We start from the raw sequence: 17023 nt of genomic DNA on the forward strand, positions 1-17023 counted from the left end.
GCTGACAAAAAGTCTGCTTTTGTCAACTATCCGCTGACAAAATGTCATCACTGATTGATCTATTTCCTCCTCTCCCAAGAACTTTTTGTCCGCGGGCCGGGAAGAGAGGTTGAAACCAAGAGGGCTGGGCATCAAGGAGGAAATTAGCCACAACGGGGTGGGAGTGAGGAGGGCGGGAAAGCACTGGGATCACTACGGAAGCTCTGAGACTTTGGGGACGCTCCGCGCTCTTCCGGCTCCAGCCCGCTGCAGCCGCCCTTTATGCTGCGGACACGGGAGAGTTAAGCCAATAAACACGTAAGCGCCGCTCCCTCCCCAATCGGCAAGATGCCTCTTCGGCTCTAGGCTGCATCGACAGCTTGCAACACTCGGCATCTTTTCTGGAGGCGCCTCCTTCAGCGGCTGCAGATGGCACCCTGCTGTGGGCTCGGGGCTCGCAATTGACTCCCTCCTTTGCCCACTTTGGGTCCACGGACGCACCTCTCCCCTTCCCTCCTCCCCTCGTGCTCGTGGGTCAGAGCCCAGCTCTCGAGCGCCGGGCGGAGGAAGCAGTCTCCGCGGCTGAGGCTGAGCAGCAGCGCGCTTGCTCCCTGATTTGGGGAGAAGCGGCCATCCGGGAGAGCCGACCCCCAGCTGCCTCCAGCGCCCCTCACCTTTTGCACCCTAAGCCAGGGGCTCCAAGGACCCCCCCCCTCCCCAGGCGCCACCATGCTGGACCCTTCATCCAGCGAAGAGGAATCGGATGAGATCGTGGAGGAGGAGAGCGGCAAGGAGGTGCTCGGCTCGGCCGCGTCCGGCGCGCGCCTGTCTCCCAGCCGCACCAGCGAGGGCTCGGGCGGCGGCGCCGGGCTGGGGGGCGGCGGCGGGGCCGGCGCCGGGGCCGGGATGGGCGCCGGCGGCGGCGGGGGCAGCGGCGCGAGCAGCGGCGGCGGGGCCGGGGGGCTGCAGCCTAGCAGCCGCGCCGGTGGCGGCCGACCCTCCAGCCCTAGCCCGTCGGTGGTGAGCGAGAAGGAGAAGGAAGAGTTGGAGCGGCTGCAGAAGGAAGAGGAGGAGAGGAAGAAGAGGCTGCAGCTCTATGTGTTCGTGATGCGCTGCATCGCCTACCCCTTCAACGCCAAGCAACCCACCGACATGGCTCGCCGGCAGCAGAAGGTAGGTGCGCCTGGGAGGCCCAGAGAGTAGCGCCGGGACGTTGCCAGGCGGGCGGGGCGAACAATGGGAGCTGGCGGCGCAGCTGGCGAGGAGGAGCTGGAGCAGGAGGAGGAGACCGCGCCCCGGGGAAGGGGTTACAAGGCCCCCCCTCTCCGCGGCCAGGCCTCGCCTAGCCCAGCCCGGAGCGCACCAGGAGCTGCCCAGAACCAGCAAGGGTCCTGGAGCACAGCACCCTGTGCCTGGGCCTCCCTGCTGGGGAGCGAGGCGGGCAAGTTCTGCTGTGTGGCCCGGGAGGTTCAGAGAGTGACTTGCAGCCGGCGGCGCCCAGAGAGGCCTGGCTCGCTAGCCGGGCTCCCAGCACTCTCGAGCGGCCGGCGGCTGCGCTCAACTCCCGGCCCGCCCTCCTGGGCGTGCGCAGGGCGAGCAGGGGCGCCCGGTAGGTGGGGGCTCCGGTACGGAGCAAGTGGAGCGCCTCCGAGCCGCGCTCAGGCTAACCCTGGCAGAGAACCACCGCAGGGGCAGGCGGGAGAAAGCGAGCCCGGAAGGCGAAGCTCCCCGTGACACTACGAAGGGCACCCTCCTCCCTCCACCCGGCTCAGATGATCACAGATTAGGGTCGACTTGGGGGTCCTCGGGACACCTCTTCACTTTGGGTGGGCTTCCTTCCAATGTCCCTTGCCCTTGCTCACTCACCCCAGAGCAGGGGCAGGTATACTTGCTCCTTCTCCCGGGGTCAGCCCCTCTGCCTTCCTCCCTTTGACCCCCTTCTTTTCCCAAGGTGACTTCGCCGCCACCTTCTGGCTCTCCTAGGCCCTCCAAGCCCTGCCACTACTAGCTTGATAAAGTGCAGCTGGAAAAAGCCTTGCAATTATAAGCATCAAAAAGCTTTTTGTGTCTGAGGTTGGGGTAAGGCTAAGACGGTTCCGGACTGCCTTTGATGTGAAAAAAAGTGCCTATTTCTATCAGCTGTTCTCCAGCCAGAGAAAGGGATTAGTTAATGCAGGTCGAGGGCGGTGGACCAGAAGAGGGTACTCAGCTGGATAGAGTTGTGAAGCAAGTTAGCATCTCATTCTGTCTTTTAGATGAGTCTGCCACAGCTGAACTGACACAGAAGTCCGTGAAGCCCCGAGAGGGGCGGTGTGAGGGGCGATTAACGCCAGCTCTAACCCCCTCAGAGGTTACTGAGACCAGTTTCTTAAAATAGAGAATTTCTGGGTTGTTGCCATTTAAGACTGACTTATATGTTGCCTGGAGTAGAGTGTTAGGTTTTCCTATATTTATCCAGCCTTATCTTGAGTTAGCACAGATTTCTGTTTGTTTTGCATGTATATGTACACAAACCACCCAGAAGTGATGATTTATTTTGGCTATCACAAGCTTGGTTATCAGTTTTATTAAAGATAAAATTGATTTCCTGGTTGAGAAAGAACAGGTGGGCTGCACACTCCTTGCTTAATCCCCACCCTCTCATCAGTGGTTCCTTGCTTTTTCCATGTGTATTTTGAACTATCCTAGAGCAAAAGTATTTTCAGAACATAAAAGTTTTGGGATAGTCTTTTAAGGTTGAGGCTTGGGTTCACAGGGCCTGGTATTTCAAGCTTCAGGTTGAAATTATTTCGGTAATTGTGTCTTTATAGCAGGGGAAATTCCATTTCCAAAATCTCTCTCATTAATAATGGCACCCACTAAAGAAGTCCTGTTCCTTTGTCAATGAAAAGCTGTTGTCACTTAAAGAAAAGTTAAGAAACAAACTTCCCTTTATCAGTCAAAAGGCTCTCTAGCTCTGTCCTTCAAATACAGGTTGAAATCCAGCACCAGAATGGGAAAAGAAATTTATTCTCATAGACCCAGGTCTTCTAAACAGAAGCTTCAGCCACCTGAGAAAAAGCGTCAGGAGGCTGGTTTTTCTGATCTGATATGGTATGTTTTACCCAGATCCATTCAAAGCTGTGGTTGAGGGACAAGTAAGGTGTGTTTTTACACATGACCTTAATATCAGAGGGACTCCAGGACAGACTGATAACACTGGTATTTGGTCAAACTATTTTTAGTTGTTGCAGCAGACTAAATACATATCCCGGCAAAGCTGCCTCCAGGCTGTTGTCTATATTGGTACGCTGAATATCTCTCTCTTTATTACAAAAACAAAAACAAAAAAAAAAAGCTTTCCCCAATACTATATCTTTGTGTTCGGTGCCTTTTTTGGGGAAAAAAAAAAGTGTTCTGCTATTTTTCTCTAAGTAGAAAGCTTGAACTTTGATTTTTTTTTTTCAAGGAGCCGTCATTGAAAGTAAAAGTTTGCATAATCATGGAGGCCAAACTTAAAGCCAAGAAATAAGATGGAATTAGTCGTGGAGAAATAAAAACTAGGTGTAAGGTAAACATGAGTTTGTAGAAAAGAAATGGATGAACGAAAAGAAGAGGAAAAGTGATGTAGAGAAAGTGAATAGAGTGATAAGGGCTGGGGCGGAGAGAACTGCTTATGAAAAGCAATTGCTAAATTGGGGAAAAGGAAAGATCATATTGTCAAATCATTGTTCTGTATATCTTAAAGTTACACAGTGTTGTATGTCAGTTATATCTCAATAAAGTTCAGGTGGAGGAAGACCATATTATACAGAGTTTAATAAACTTTAGGAAACCAACTAGTTTACTTGATAATAGTAACATTGGCTACTGTGTTTTAAGTACTTGCCAAGTGCAGGGCACTTACTTTAAGTCATTTTTTACAAGTGGACTTCTTTTAAGGAGAGTCTTAGATTTAATGAAAAGTTGAGAAAATAATATAGAGAGTTCCCATACAACCCAGACAGTTTTCCTCTGTAATTATCTTATAGTAGTATGGGTACTTGTTGTACAAATAAAGAATCAACAGCTATGCCTTGTTTACTAAAATCTGTCATTTATTTAAATGTCCTTCATTTTACCTAACTACCTATTTTCATTCCTAGATCATTTTATGTTCTTCTCATAATTAACAATGTAGGAATTATGAAGAGAACTTAAAATGATCTAAGAACAGAAATAGGAAGTTAGGTAGAAATGAAGGACATTTAAATACACTATAGATTTTAGTTAGCAGCAATGTAAGGATTACCATCCCCAAAGAAAACTCAGTGAGGTTTTCTAATTTGCCTAAAGCACTATGTAGACAGATGAGAGTGGGAATTTAGGCATGGGGTTCTGATTTCAAATCCTATCTTTTTAATATGCAACACTGGCCAGAAGTATTCTAAATGAGAAATAGAAGGCTAGGAGAAGGAAATGGCAACCCACTCCAGTGTTCTTGCCTGGAGAATCCCAGGGATGGGGAAGCCTGGTGGGCTGCCGTCTATGGGGTCGCACAGAGTCGGACACAACTGAAGCGACTTAGCAGCAGCAGCAGCAGCATCCTGACAACAGGTCTAGTGTACTTCTTGACTCAGGATTATTTCTATTTGAGTTGAGAGAGACCTGCCCCTTCCACTTTGAACACCTATCCAAAAAAATCAACATGGGGAAAATAATCCTTGAAGTACCAATTTCATGGAGTATGAAGGAGAGAAAGGGCTTCCCTGGTAGCTCAGCTGGTAAAAAAGCCATCTGCAATGTAGGAGACCCTAGTTCGATCCCTGGGTTGGGAAGATCCCCTGGAGAAGGGAACTGCTATCCACTCTAGTATTCTTGCCTGGAGAATCCCATGGACAGAGGAGGCTACAGTCCATGGGATCACAAAGAGTCGGGCATGGGAGTGACTTTCACTCACTCACTCATGAAGGAGAGAGACGGCTGTTAGCTGGTAAATCTGAACAGCAGACTGTTGTCAGTCTTTCTGTATACTTTGAACTGGGAAAAAAAAATTTATTTTAGCTCAAAAGAACAATTGGGAAGGAACAGAGGGAAAAGATGCCATTGCTGGATCATTCTGATAGTTAATTACTTAGGCTTCACTTTTACTGGGAAAGAGAATGCCTAGGTTTTCAAACAGTCTTTCCAGTTAAAAGAAGGGATTTGAAACAAACAATGTGAAAATATTGTTAGCGAATAAGGTCATGTGCCTGATGTACAGTGAAGTCAAATAAACCAAACATCAGAGTTTGGAGCAGAGAAAGGTTTATTGCAGGGCCAGCCAAAGAGAACCAGTGGCTCGAGCTCAAAACCCCTGAACTCCCCGATGGCTTTGGAAAAGATTTTTATAGGCAGAATTAGGGTGAAGGCTGCAGACTGTGTGACTTTCCTCTGATTGGTTGGTGACAAGTTAACAGGGTGGTGCTCTGGGAACCTTGCCTCAGCCTGAAGTTGCCATTCTCCCCTTGAGTGGCGGCTTTGAAAATGAAAGAAAGTGAAAGTGAAGCCGCTCAGTTGTGTCCGACTCTTTGCAACCAGTGGACTGTAGCCCACCAAGCTCCTCCGTCCATGAAATTCTCCAGGCAAGAATACTGGAGTGGGTTGCCATTTCCTTCTCCAGGGGATCTTCCCGACCCAGGGATCGAACCCAGGTCTCCCACATTGCAGGCAGACGCTTTAGCCTCTGCACCACCAGGGAAGCAAAAAGCTCAAAGATAGTGTTGCCTGTGTTTGTGCTCAGTCGTGTCTGACTCTTTGAGACCCTGTGGAGTGTAGCCCACCAGGCTCCTCTGTTCACGGGATTTCCCAGGCAAGAATACTGGAGTGGGTTGCCGTTTCCTTCTCCAGGGGATTTTCCTGGATGAGGAGCCGAACCCACAGCTCCTTCTCTGGCAAGCGGATTCTTTACCACTGAGCCATCCTATCAATATATTCCTTGAGGAGGAACCAGTACCTGTGACCCAAGGCTCCATTGTTTCTTGATTGCAGCTCCCTTGTCTCTGCATCCCCTCCCTTTTCTGATTAGCACGGGTTTGAACCTGCTCTTTGGAACACAGAGGAGGTCCTGGAGGTTACATAAAGTCTATTTCCTACAAAACAGAAATGGGTGAACACAGAAAGGATTTATACCCAGAAACTGCACAGGGTCTTGCTAAATTTCAGTATGGTATCATTTATAGGTATATTTTCCTTGTACTACTGTAAATCTAAATATAGCATGTTGGTAATGATAATTTATGACCACAACAAAAACCTAGTCATCAGGCTGTCACATTGTATGTTTTAGCAGCTGATAAATGATAATTTGAAAAACAGTTCTGAGCTTTCTTTGTCTCCTTTTTGTCAGAATGCTAGAGTGGATACCTAGAAGCTGGCATGACAGAGCTATACCATATGTTTCTAAATCACGTAGTAATGGTGATGAGTGGCTGCCTCATGTGAACCACCTACTTATAGATGTTCCTGAGGGAATGTAAAAGCAGGCGCTGTAAACAATTCTGTGTAATGTGTAAATTGACATGACCTGTTTTGGTTTTTGTTTTAACTTGGCTAGGAACTATTTGTAATGCCTGGATTCCAGATGTCCAGAATGAATTATGAGTGCATGTGTAGGTGTGTATACACGTGTGTCTGTGTGTATTGTCTCTGTGTGTTCAGTCATGCCCAACTCTTTGCAACCCAATGAACTGTAGCCTGCCAGGCTCTTCTGTCCTTGAAAGTTGCCAGGCAAGAATACTGGAGTGGGTTGCTATTTCCTACTACAGGAGATCTTTCTGACCCAGGGATCGAACCCATCTCTCTTGCGTCTCTTGCGTTGATAGGTGGATTCTTTAGCACTGCATCACCTGTGTTCACATACACACACAGGCACATCACACACACATCATGGCATCGCCAATACAATGGACATGAACTTGGGCAAACTTCAGGAGATGGTGAGGGATAGGGAGGCCTGGCATGCAGCCATCCATGGGGTCAAAAGACTTGAACACAACTGGGCAACTAAACAACACCACCTGTATGTACTGGGTTGGCCAAAAGTTCATTTCAAGTTTTCTATAAAAACTTGAACTTTTGGCCAACCCAATAGATGATGAGAGAAAGGGGCAGTGCCAAAGTTGTATTTTTCTATCTGAATTCCTCATTCAAGAGGACTTGAACTTACAACACATTAGGTCTAGTCATCAAGTTACTCATTTCCATGTGATTCAGCTTATATTTTGCTCTAAAATTATGGCTCAAGTTGAGTCACTGTTAGCCAGAGAAATTCCATCTTTATTCACTAACTTCTTTGACTTTGTTGTTCAGTTATGACTCAAAAGCTCATAACTTTCATAAAATTTAAGACCAAGTGCTAGGTTACTAAATATGTCTGAGTGTGTGTGTATTTTAAATCAATAGTGGTGATTCATTCATTCAGATATGCTTTGAGGCACTTAGGTTACTCTTCAAATATCTGAAGGGTTGCATTGTTAATGCAACATACAATTTGCTTTTTAAAAATTAAAATATTTTCACCTTTTGAGAAAACTAAATGACCGTTCAAACAGGATTCCTTAAAAAAGAATTATGTTTTTCTCTTCTTCAGGAAAATAATTGAATTCTTTAAATCTGCTTTTTGGCATTTCCCCCCAACCCCCAATCATCTTGGTGCAATGGGCAGGAACTGTTAGGGACTGGTACTAGAAGAGACATTTTGAAGATACAGAAAACCAAAAAAGTAATAAGAGAAGTTCCTGCCTCATTACACACTTGGAATAGCCTTTTGCTTCCCTAAAACTGGACTGAACAACAAAGGAAATTAAATCTTTCATTCCTGAAAAACTGTACTGTGTAAAGTGGTAAAAGTCAAATAATTCCAAGGTCTTTTTCCTTCAAAAGCAAACTTAATACATAACCATAGGCTGTTACATTAAAATATAGCCAGTATTTGGGGCCAAGTGTTCATACAACTCAAGTTGGAATCATCAGGGGTGTTTTACTTACTTAGACCAAGTTCTAAGAAAGACCAGTTATTCATTGCACCAAATATTCTCCCAGGCTTTGTGAAGAACTGGAAGATAGTTGTGAGGTATGATTCTCGATTGGAGAGTTTCTGTTCTAGTTTGGAAGCTGTCAGATAAATTGAGAATAAGGTAGTGTTTAATTGTAAGATGCTGCTGAAGAATTGATGCTTTTGAACTGTGGTGTTGGAGAAGACTCTTGAGAGTCCCTTGGACTGCAAGGAGATCCAACCAGTCCATCCTAAAGGAGATCAGTCCTGGGTGTTCATTGGAAGGACTGATGCTGAAGCTGAAACTCCAATACTTTGGCCACCTGATGCAAAGAGCTGACTCATTGGAAAAGACCCTGATGCTGGGAAAGATTGAGGGCAGGAGGAGAAGCGGATGACGGAGGATGAGATGGTTGGATGGCATCACCGACTCAATGGACATGGGTTTGGGTAGACTCTGGGAGTTGGTGATGGACAGGAAGGCCTGGTGTACTGCGGTTCATGGGGTTGCAAAGAGTCGGACATGACTTAGTGACTGAACTGGAACTGGACTGGATTACAAATACTAAAGTAGGAGAAGGGGAGAGTGTGCACACACACAGGATTGGATATAGTAGTAGTAAAAATCTTCACAGGGGAAGTAGACTAGGGTGAGTGATAGCAAAAACTCAGCCTCTGTGCACTGGTGCCAAATCGAATCTCGGAGACAGAGTTCAGGGTGAAGTAGAAAGCAAGGGGGACACAGTGGACTTGTCCCCTTCAAAACTGCATATCCCAACCTGGAGGAATTTGAGTTTTATAGCAGTGGTTCAAGGTTGTGGTTGCTGATACAGAACAGGGTATGTGCAGGGTGTTAATCCGGCATCAGGTGACCTCCTGACCATTTCTCTAGAATGAGGATTGTTTCATCAAGTAGTTAACCTCTTCCATCTATTGTGAGGCTTGGTTTATGTAGAAGAGCTGAAAGGTATTGTTCTGTATATCCCTTGAGGCAGGCTCCTGTGCTAAGGCTACACTATTGTTTCTTGACTGGTCCTCCTTTGTATCTGCATCCCTTCCCTTCCTTGATTAGAACTGTTTGAACTTTACCCCTCGGAACTCAGGGAGGATCCTGGAGCTGAAACCCATTCCCTACAAACAAGAAAGGGGGTGCACTTTGCATGGGAGAGGGAGCTGGGCACAGAAAGCCTTCTATGTCCAGGAGCCCCATGGGATCCTTCTCAGTTTCAGTTCAGTTCAGTCGCTCAGTCGTGTCTGACTCTTTGCGACCCCATGAATCGCAGCGCTCCATTACCAAACCTGGAGTTCACTCATATTCGCGTCCATCAAGTCAGTGATGCTATCCAGCCATCTCATCCTCTGTCGTCCCCTTCTCCTCCTGCCCCCAATCCCTCCCAGCATCAGAGTCTTTTCCAATAAGTCAACTCTTCGCATGAGGTGGCCAAAGTACTGGAGCTTCAGCTTGAGCATCATTCCTTCCAAAGAAATCCCAGGGTTGATCTCCTTCAGAATGGACTGGTTGGATCTCCTTGCAGTCCAAGGGACTCTCAAGAGTCTTCTCCAACACCACAGTTCAAAAGCATCCATTCTTCAACGCTCAGCATTCTTCACAGTACAACTCTCACATCCATACATGACCATTGGAAAAACCATAGCCTTGACTAGACAGACCTTAGTCGGCAAAGTAATGTCTCTGCTTTTGAACACGCTATCTAGGTTGGTCATAACTTTTCTTCCAAGGAGTAAGTGTCTTTTAATTTCATGGCTGCAGTCACCATCTGCAGTGATTTTGGAGCCCCCCAAAATAAAGTCTGACACTGTTTCCCCATCTATTTGACATGAAGTGATGGGACCAGATGCCATGATCTTCGTTTTCTGAATGTTGAGCTTTAAGCCAACTTTTTCACTCTCCTCTTTCACTTTCATCAAGAGGCTTTTTAGTTCCTCTTCACTTTCTGCCATAAGGGTGGTGTCATCTGCATATCTGAGGTTATTGATATTTCTCCTGGCAATCTTGATTCCAGCTTGTGTTTCTTCCAGCCCAGCGTTTCTCATGAGGTACTCTGCATAGAAGTTAAATAAGCAGGGTGACAATATACAGCCTTGATGTACTCCTTTTCCTATTTGGAACCAGTCTGTTGTTCCATGTCCAGTTCTAACTGTTGCTTCCTGGCCTGCATACAGATTTCTCAAGAGGCAGGTCAGGTGGTCTGGTATTCCCATCTCTTGAAGAATTTTCCACAGCTTATTGTGATCCACACAGTCAAAGGCTTTGGCATAGTCAATAAAGCAGAAATAGATGTTTTCTGGAACTCTCTTGCTTTTTCCATGATCCAGCGGATGTTGGCAATTTGATCTCTGGTTCCTCTGCCTTTTCTAAAACCAGCTTGAACATCTGGAAGTTCACGGCTGACATATTGCTGAAGCCTGGCTTGGAGAATTTTGAGCATTACTTTACTAGCATGTGAAATGAGTGCAATTGTGTGATAGTCTGAGCATTCTTTGACATTGCTTTTCTTTGGGATTGGAATGAAATCTGACCTTTTCCAGTCCTGTGGCCACTGCTGAGTTTTCCAAATTTGCTGGCATATTGAGTGCAGCAGTTTCACAGCATCAAGTTTCAGGATTTGAAAGAGCTCAACTGGAATTCCATCACCTCCACTAGCTTTGTTCATAGTGAAGCTTTCTAAGGCCCACTTGACTTCACATTTCAGGATGTCTGGCTCTAGGTGAGTGATCACACCATCGTGATTATCTGGGTCATGAAGATCTTTTTTGTACAGTTCTTTTGTGTATTCTTGCCATCTCTTCTTAATATCTTCTGCTTCTGTTAGGTCCAGACCATTTCTGTCCTTTATCGAGCCCATCTTTGCATGAAATGTTCCCTTGGTATCTCTAATTTTCTTGAGGAGATCTCTAGTCTTTCCCTTTCTGTTGTTTTCCTCTATTTCTTTGCATTGATTGCTAAAGAAGGCTTTCTTTTCTCTTCTTGCTATTCTTTGGAACTCTGCATTCAGATGCTTATATCTTCCCTTTTCTCCTTTGCTTTTCGCTTCTCTTCTTTTCACAGCTATTTGTAAGGCCTCCCCAGACAGCCATTTTGCTTTTTTGCATTTCTTTTCCATGGGGATGGTCTTGATCCCTGTCTCCTGTACAATGTCACGAACCTCATTCCATAGTTCATCAAGCACTCTATCTATCAGATCTAGGCCCTTAAATCTATTTCTCACTTCCACTGTATAATCATAAGGGATTTGATTTAGGTCATACCTGAATGGTCTAGCGGTTTTCCCTACTTTCTTCAGTTTAAGTCTGAATTTGGTAGTAGGTCTTAAAAATTTTGCATGATTTGTGTAACCATAAGGAAAGGCAGATATTCCAGTTAGGAGAAAAGCATGATGTAGGAGGATTGTGGCAGAGAGTCACTGTTTCTTGGATTAATCATTCCATTCTTTTGGTTCTAAATGACAGAAACCCAACTGAAGCAGCCACATCAATAGGAAAATAAGGGGACAGGAAAGGTTTATTGGTGCATATAATTTAAAAATCCAGTGCAAGGTGCAGTCATGGCTGGATCTAGGAGTTTAAATGACTTCCTTAACAATGAAGAAAGCTGGTTGTTGAGAAGAAAGGTTATGTATTGAAACCTGTGTTTGAACTTAAACTCTACCACTAATAAACCACCAATTTCAGGAAAGTCACTGTCTGTCTTTGGGATAATTTCTACTCTGCCTTATGAAGAGGGGATAGGGAACCCTCAAATAATCTCTTGTCACCTTTGTATATAATATTTGACATATAATAGTTGATATTTCTTTCTCGGCAATGAGGTCACTCATTATCAAGACATAATTTCATTCAAATTTGTATTTGGTATGTTTTGACATTATAAAATAAGGCATTGTCTTCAAAGAATTTGAGATGAAGTTAGAGTTCAATTTGTGTTTTTCATGGAGGAGATTCAATCTTAAAAGATTACAAGGCTACAGACCATGCAAGAGATTCAGTTTATGGGATGAAATGGACTGAAAGTATATTTTTGACTACAGTATATTTTTCAAAATTTTGAATTTGTTCTCAACATTTAAAACTGTCAAGATATTACATGTAAAAATTTGTGTTTCTGGCTCCTCTTATAACTGGAAAATATAGCAAAGCTGACCTGAGTTTTTAATGAATCTGCAAAAAGCAACAGAAATAAGACTATCAGTCTTCACTAAACTAATGGAATGTGAATCACTTTAAATAAATTATGCTCATTCTAAGAGGAACATCATAGAAATTTGATTGGTAGGACAGCAGCAATCTGGTTCTTTCCAACACTGCCTCTTCTTGCCATTGCTGCTCTAATATTGATGGTCTGACCCTTGCCTCTGTAATGCATCCAAGAAAAAGATCTAGAATTTGGAACTCTGTGTTACCTGTCTCAGGCAGGTGTTTCTCCATTGGGATCAGATTTATAGTTTCTGCACAATTGGAGAGCTGACAGTCAGAATTACCTTATTATTTTTTCATTTGTCCATCCAAGCATGTGAAAGAATTACTTCTCTGTTGTTAGCAGGCAAAGAAAAGGTGATGAAGTCAGTCAGTGATTTAAAGCCTGGCCGTTGCTTTTGACATGTGATGTATAGTGCAGGAAAGAGCATAGATTCTGAAAGCTGAATGCCTATGTTTGCTCTTCTGGATGTACCCCAAGCAGGCTCTGATTTGGGGCAACGTACTTAAACACTCTGTGGCTCAGTTTACTCATCAGTAAAGTAGGAATAGTAATGGTGTCTCCATCATTAAGTTCTTGTGAAAAGTAAGTGAGCTAATATAGTAAAGCTCTTAGAACAATGCCTGGCATGTGGTGAGTAGTACATAAGTGTTCTTCTTATTGCTAATTTGATATGTACAATTTTGTGTATTTTTTTTAATCTGTGAAAGGAATGTATGTGAAGTGCTGACCATAGTATGCCTTATATTCAGTATTGCTATAATCCTCATGATCATTATCCTTATTGATATGATAAGTAGACCCAGGAATAAATGGTTACCATAACAACATTGTCTACAGAGTAGATGAGGTTGAGAGTACAATAAATCATTATTCCTTCTTGTTGTGACACTTCATTAACTCTGCAGGTCATTAGTCTCTGTTTCAAATGCCTAGTCAGTTTTTTGACCTAGTAGCTGTGTGACCTTTGGGGTATTATCCAATCTCTCTAAGTCTTAGTTCCTTCCTGTATAAAAAGGGGGGAAATAATAGTGAGGATTGCAAGAAAAAAATTATGTTAACTGCTTAATAAGCCCTTTAATTCAGTTCAGTTCAGTCGCTCAAGTCATGTCTGACCCTTTGCCGCCCCATGAATAGCAGCACACCAGGCCTCCCTGTCCATCACCAACTCCTGGAGTTCCTCAAACTCATGTCCATCGAGTCAGTGATACCATCCAGCCAGCTCATCCTCTGTCGTCCCCTTCTCCTCCTGCCCCCAATCCCTCCCAGCATCAGAGTCTTTTCCAATGAGCCAACTCTTCACATGAGGTGGCCAAAGTACTGGAGTTTCAGCTTCAGCATCAGTCCCTCCAATGAATACCCAGGACTGATCTCCTTTAGGATGGACTGGTGGGATCTCCTTGCAGTCCAAGGGACTCTCAAGAGTCTTCTCCAACACCACAGTTCAAAAGCATCCATTCTTCAACGCTCAACATTCTTCACAGTCCGACTCTCTCATCCATACATGACCATTGGAAAAAACATAGCCTCAACTAGACAGACTTTGTCGGCAAAGTAATGTCTCTGCTTTTCAATATGCTATCTAGGTTGGTCATAACTTTTCTTCCAAGGAGTAAGCGTCTTTTAATTTCATGGCTGCAGTCACCATCTGCAGTGATTTTGGAGCCCAAAAAAATAAAGTCTGACACTGTTTCCACTGTTCTCCCATCTATTTGCGAGGAAGTGATGGGACCAGATGCCATGATCTTCGTTTTCTGAATGTTGAGCTTTAAGCCAACTTTTTCACACTCTCCACTTTCACTTTCATCAAGAGGCTTTTTAGTTCCTCTTCACTTTCTGCCATAAGGGTGGTATCATCTGCATATCTGAGGTTATTGATATTTCTCCCGGCAATCTTGGTTCCAGCTTGCATTTCTTCCAGCCCAGCGTTTCTCATGAGGTACTCTGCATAGAAGTTAAATAAGCAGGATGACAATATACAGCCTTGACGTACTCCTTTTCCTATTTGGAATCAGTTTGTTGTTCCAAGTCCAGTTCTAACTGTTGCTCCTTGACCTGCATACAAGTTTTTCAAGAGGCAGGTCAGGTGGTCTGGTATTCCCATCTCTTGAAGAATTTTCCACAGTTTATTGTGATCCACACAGTCAAAGGCTTTGGCATAGTCAATAAAGCAGAAATAGATGTTTTTCTGGAACTCTCTTGCTTTTTCCATGATCCAGCGGATGTTGGCAATTTGATCTCTGGTTCCTCTGCCTTTTCTAAAACCAGCTTGAACATCTGGAAGTTCATGGTTCATATATTGCTGAAGCTTGGCTTGGAGAATTTTGAGCATTACTTTACTAGCGTGTGAGATGAGTGCAATTGTGCGGTAGTTTAAGCCTTCTTTGGCATTGCTTTTCTTTGGGATTGGAATGAAAACTGACCTTTTCCAGTCCTGTGGCCACTGCTGAGTTTTCCAAATTTGCTGGCATTTTGAGTGCAGCAGTTTCACAGCATCAATTTTCAGGATTTGAAAGAGCTCAACTGGAATTCCATCATCTCCACTAGCTTTGTTCATAGTGAAGCTTTCTAAGGCCCACTTGACTTCACATTTCAGGATGTCTGGCTCTAGGTGGGTGATCACACCATCATGATTATCTTGGTCGTGAAGATCTTTTTTGTATAGTTCTTCTGTGTATTCTTGCCACCTCTCCTTAATATCTTCTACTTCTGTTAGGTCCAGACCATTTCTGTCCTTTATCGAGCCCATCTTTGCATGAAATGTTCCCTTAGTATCTCTAATTTTCTCTGAGGAGATCTCTAGTCTTTCCCTTTCTGTTGTTTTCCTCTATTTCTTTGCACTGATGGCTGAGGAAGGCTTTCTTTCTCTCCTTGCTATTCTTTGGAACTCTGCATTCAGATGCTTATATCTTCCCTTTTCTCCTTTGCTTTTCGCTTCTCTTCTTTTCACAGCTATTTGTAAGGCCTCCCCAGACAGCCATTTTGCTTTATTGCATTTCTTTTCCATGGGGATGGTCTTGATCCCTATCTCCTGTACAGTGTCACAAATCTTTGTCCATAGTTCATCAGGCACTCTGTCTATCAGGTCTAGGCCCTTAAATCTATTTCTCACTTCCACTGTATAATCATAAGGGGTTTGGTTTAGGTCATACCTAAATGGTCTAGTGGTTTTCCCTACTTTCTTCAATTTAAGTCTGAATTTGGCAATAAGGCCTTAATATGTGGTAAACTTTGAACAAATATTACCAGTGATAGTATTGGGTTGGCAAAAAAAGTTCTGGTTTTTCCATGTGACAGAAAATCCCAAACAAACGTTTTGGCTCATCTAATAATAGCTTTCTTGCATTTTTGTCCACCAAATGCCCCCACACTATTTCATACTTCAGTGCCTTTGCTGATACTCTTTCTGTTGTTTGAACAACTTTCTACCTGTCTTCACTTGATTTGCTTTTGTTTGTCCCTTAATTAACTCAGGTATTACCCCCTTCAAGTAATCGCACCCAAAGCTCTATATTGAGTTAAGTGCTCCTATAATTCCCTAGTCTGTTTCTACTTTTCTTCCTATATATTTAAATCACCTGTTTTGTGAGTGCCTCTCACCCACTAGGAATGTCAAAGATGGGGACCACATTTTTATTCCTTTTTGATTCCCCATCTCTTAAAACAGTGCCTGGAATATATAGTAGATGCTTGTAAACATTGACTGTTGAAATTCTGCAGTGTTGCTTTATTTCCTAGAAAGTTTCTAATGAGTGGACATGAACGAGTCATGTAGTTTGTCTTAATCATGGACAAACAACTTACATACTTTTACAAAATCTTATTGGAAAGCATGGAGGGTAAGCCAATTATTCCGTGTTTTCAAAATAATTTATGTTGTAGAAACATACCATCAATTATCTCCCTAGTCTCGTTTCTTTATACCAACAACTGATAAATTTCTAGATCTGTTATAGAGGAAAGTTTTTTTTCAAAGACCATAATCAATTAGGAATTTCTCTTAGTGACCGAATCTCAACTGAACTTGAATCACCATGTGTGTAGTGAAAATCGCTCAGTTGTCCAATTCTTTGCAACCCCATGGACTGTAGCCTACCAGGCTTCTCTGTCCATGGGATTTTCCAAGCAAGGGTCTTGGAGTGGGTTGCCATTTCCTTCTCCAGGGGATCTTCCTCACCCAGGAATTGAACCTGGGTCTCCTGCATTGCAGACAGACTCTGAATCACCATAGGGTGTGTTTAAGTGGCCAAATCTTAAGCCAAGTTGAGAACTAACATATTGGGCATATGTCTTATTTGACTTAATTCTTTCTGAGGGGGAAAAAAAAATAATGAGTCATCAGCAGTACTAGAGCAAGTTAGGCAGTTGACAATATTCAATCTCAATATTGTCAGAATTACATAACAGAATCCAAGTTCTACATATTTAGATGTAAGTAAATATGCTTCTTTTCCATACTTTTATGGGATTTTGGCTCTACTTTCTCTGTCATTGTATGCTGTCCAAAGTCCTTTTTGAGTATAGTTAGCATGTAAATAAATAATGACTCCACTTTTGCATATTGGATGAGGTAATAAGAAAATAAGATGGGTGTGAAATATCTGTAAAGTAAAACTGCCTAGGTGTGGATTTTCCTGATGCTTTTCACAAAAGCAAAGGGAAGGGAAAAGTAATCAAAGGGAAAATTATCTTTGCTAAGCCATTCTTTTCATTTAAACAAGCAGAGTAAACATCTAAGAGTCTTGAAAAATAAACTTAATGATCAGGCCTCCAAGTGTTTCAAGATTCTGGCTATCCTTCTAAAATTGAGAGATACTGAATAAACTGATAATATA

At 43.6% G+C, this 17023-nt stretch overlaps 1 protein-coding gene across 23 annotated transcripts in view; it reads left to right on the forward strand.

Moving 5' to 3' along the window:
* The first annotated feature begins 337 nt into the window (after window positions 1-337).
* Window positions 338-17023, forward strand: part of CADPS (calcium dependent secretion activator) — a 478855-nt gene continuing 462169 nt past the window's right edge. For all 23 annotated transcript variants that reach the window (XM_060402261.1, XM_060402259.1, XM_060402264.1 and 20 more), the window contains exon 1: window positions 338-1152. In XM_060402261.1, the coding sequence (XP_060258244.1) occupies window positions 709-1152 (444 nt within the window). In that variant the 5' untranslated portion in view covers window positions 338-708. The remainder of the gene's footprint in view (window positions 1153-17023) is intronic.

This window comes from Ovis aries, chromosome 19 (genome assembly GCF_016772045.2).
Source record: "Ovis aries strain OAR_USU_Benz2616 breed Rambouillet chromosome 19, ARS-UI_Ramb_v3.0, whole genome shotgun sequence".
In the NCBI taxonomy this organism is placed as follows: Eukaryota; Metazoa; Chordata; class Mammalia; order Artiodactyla; family Bovidae; genus Ovis; species Ovis aries.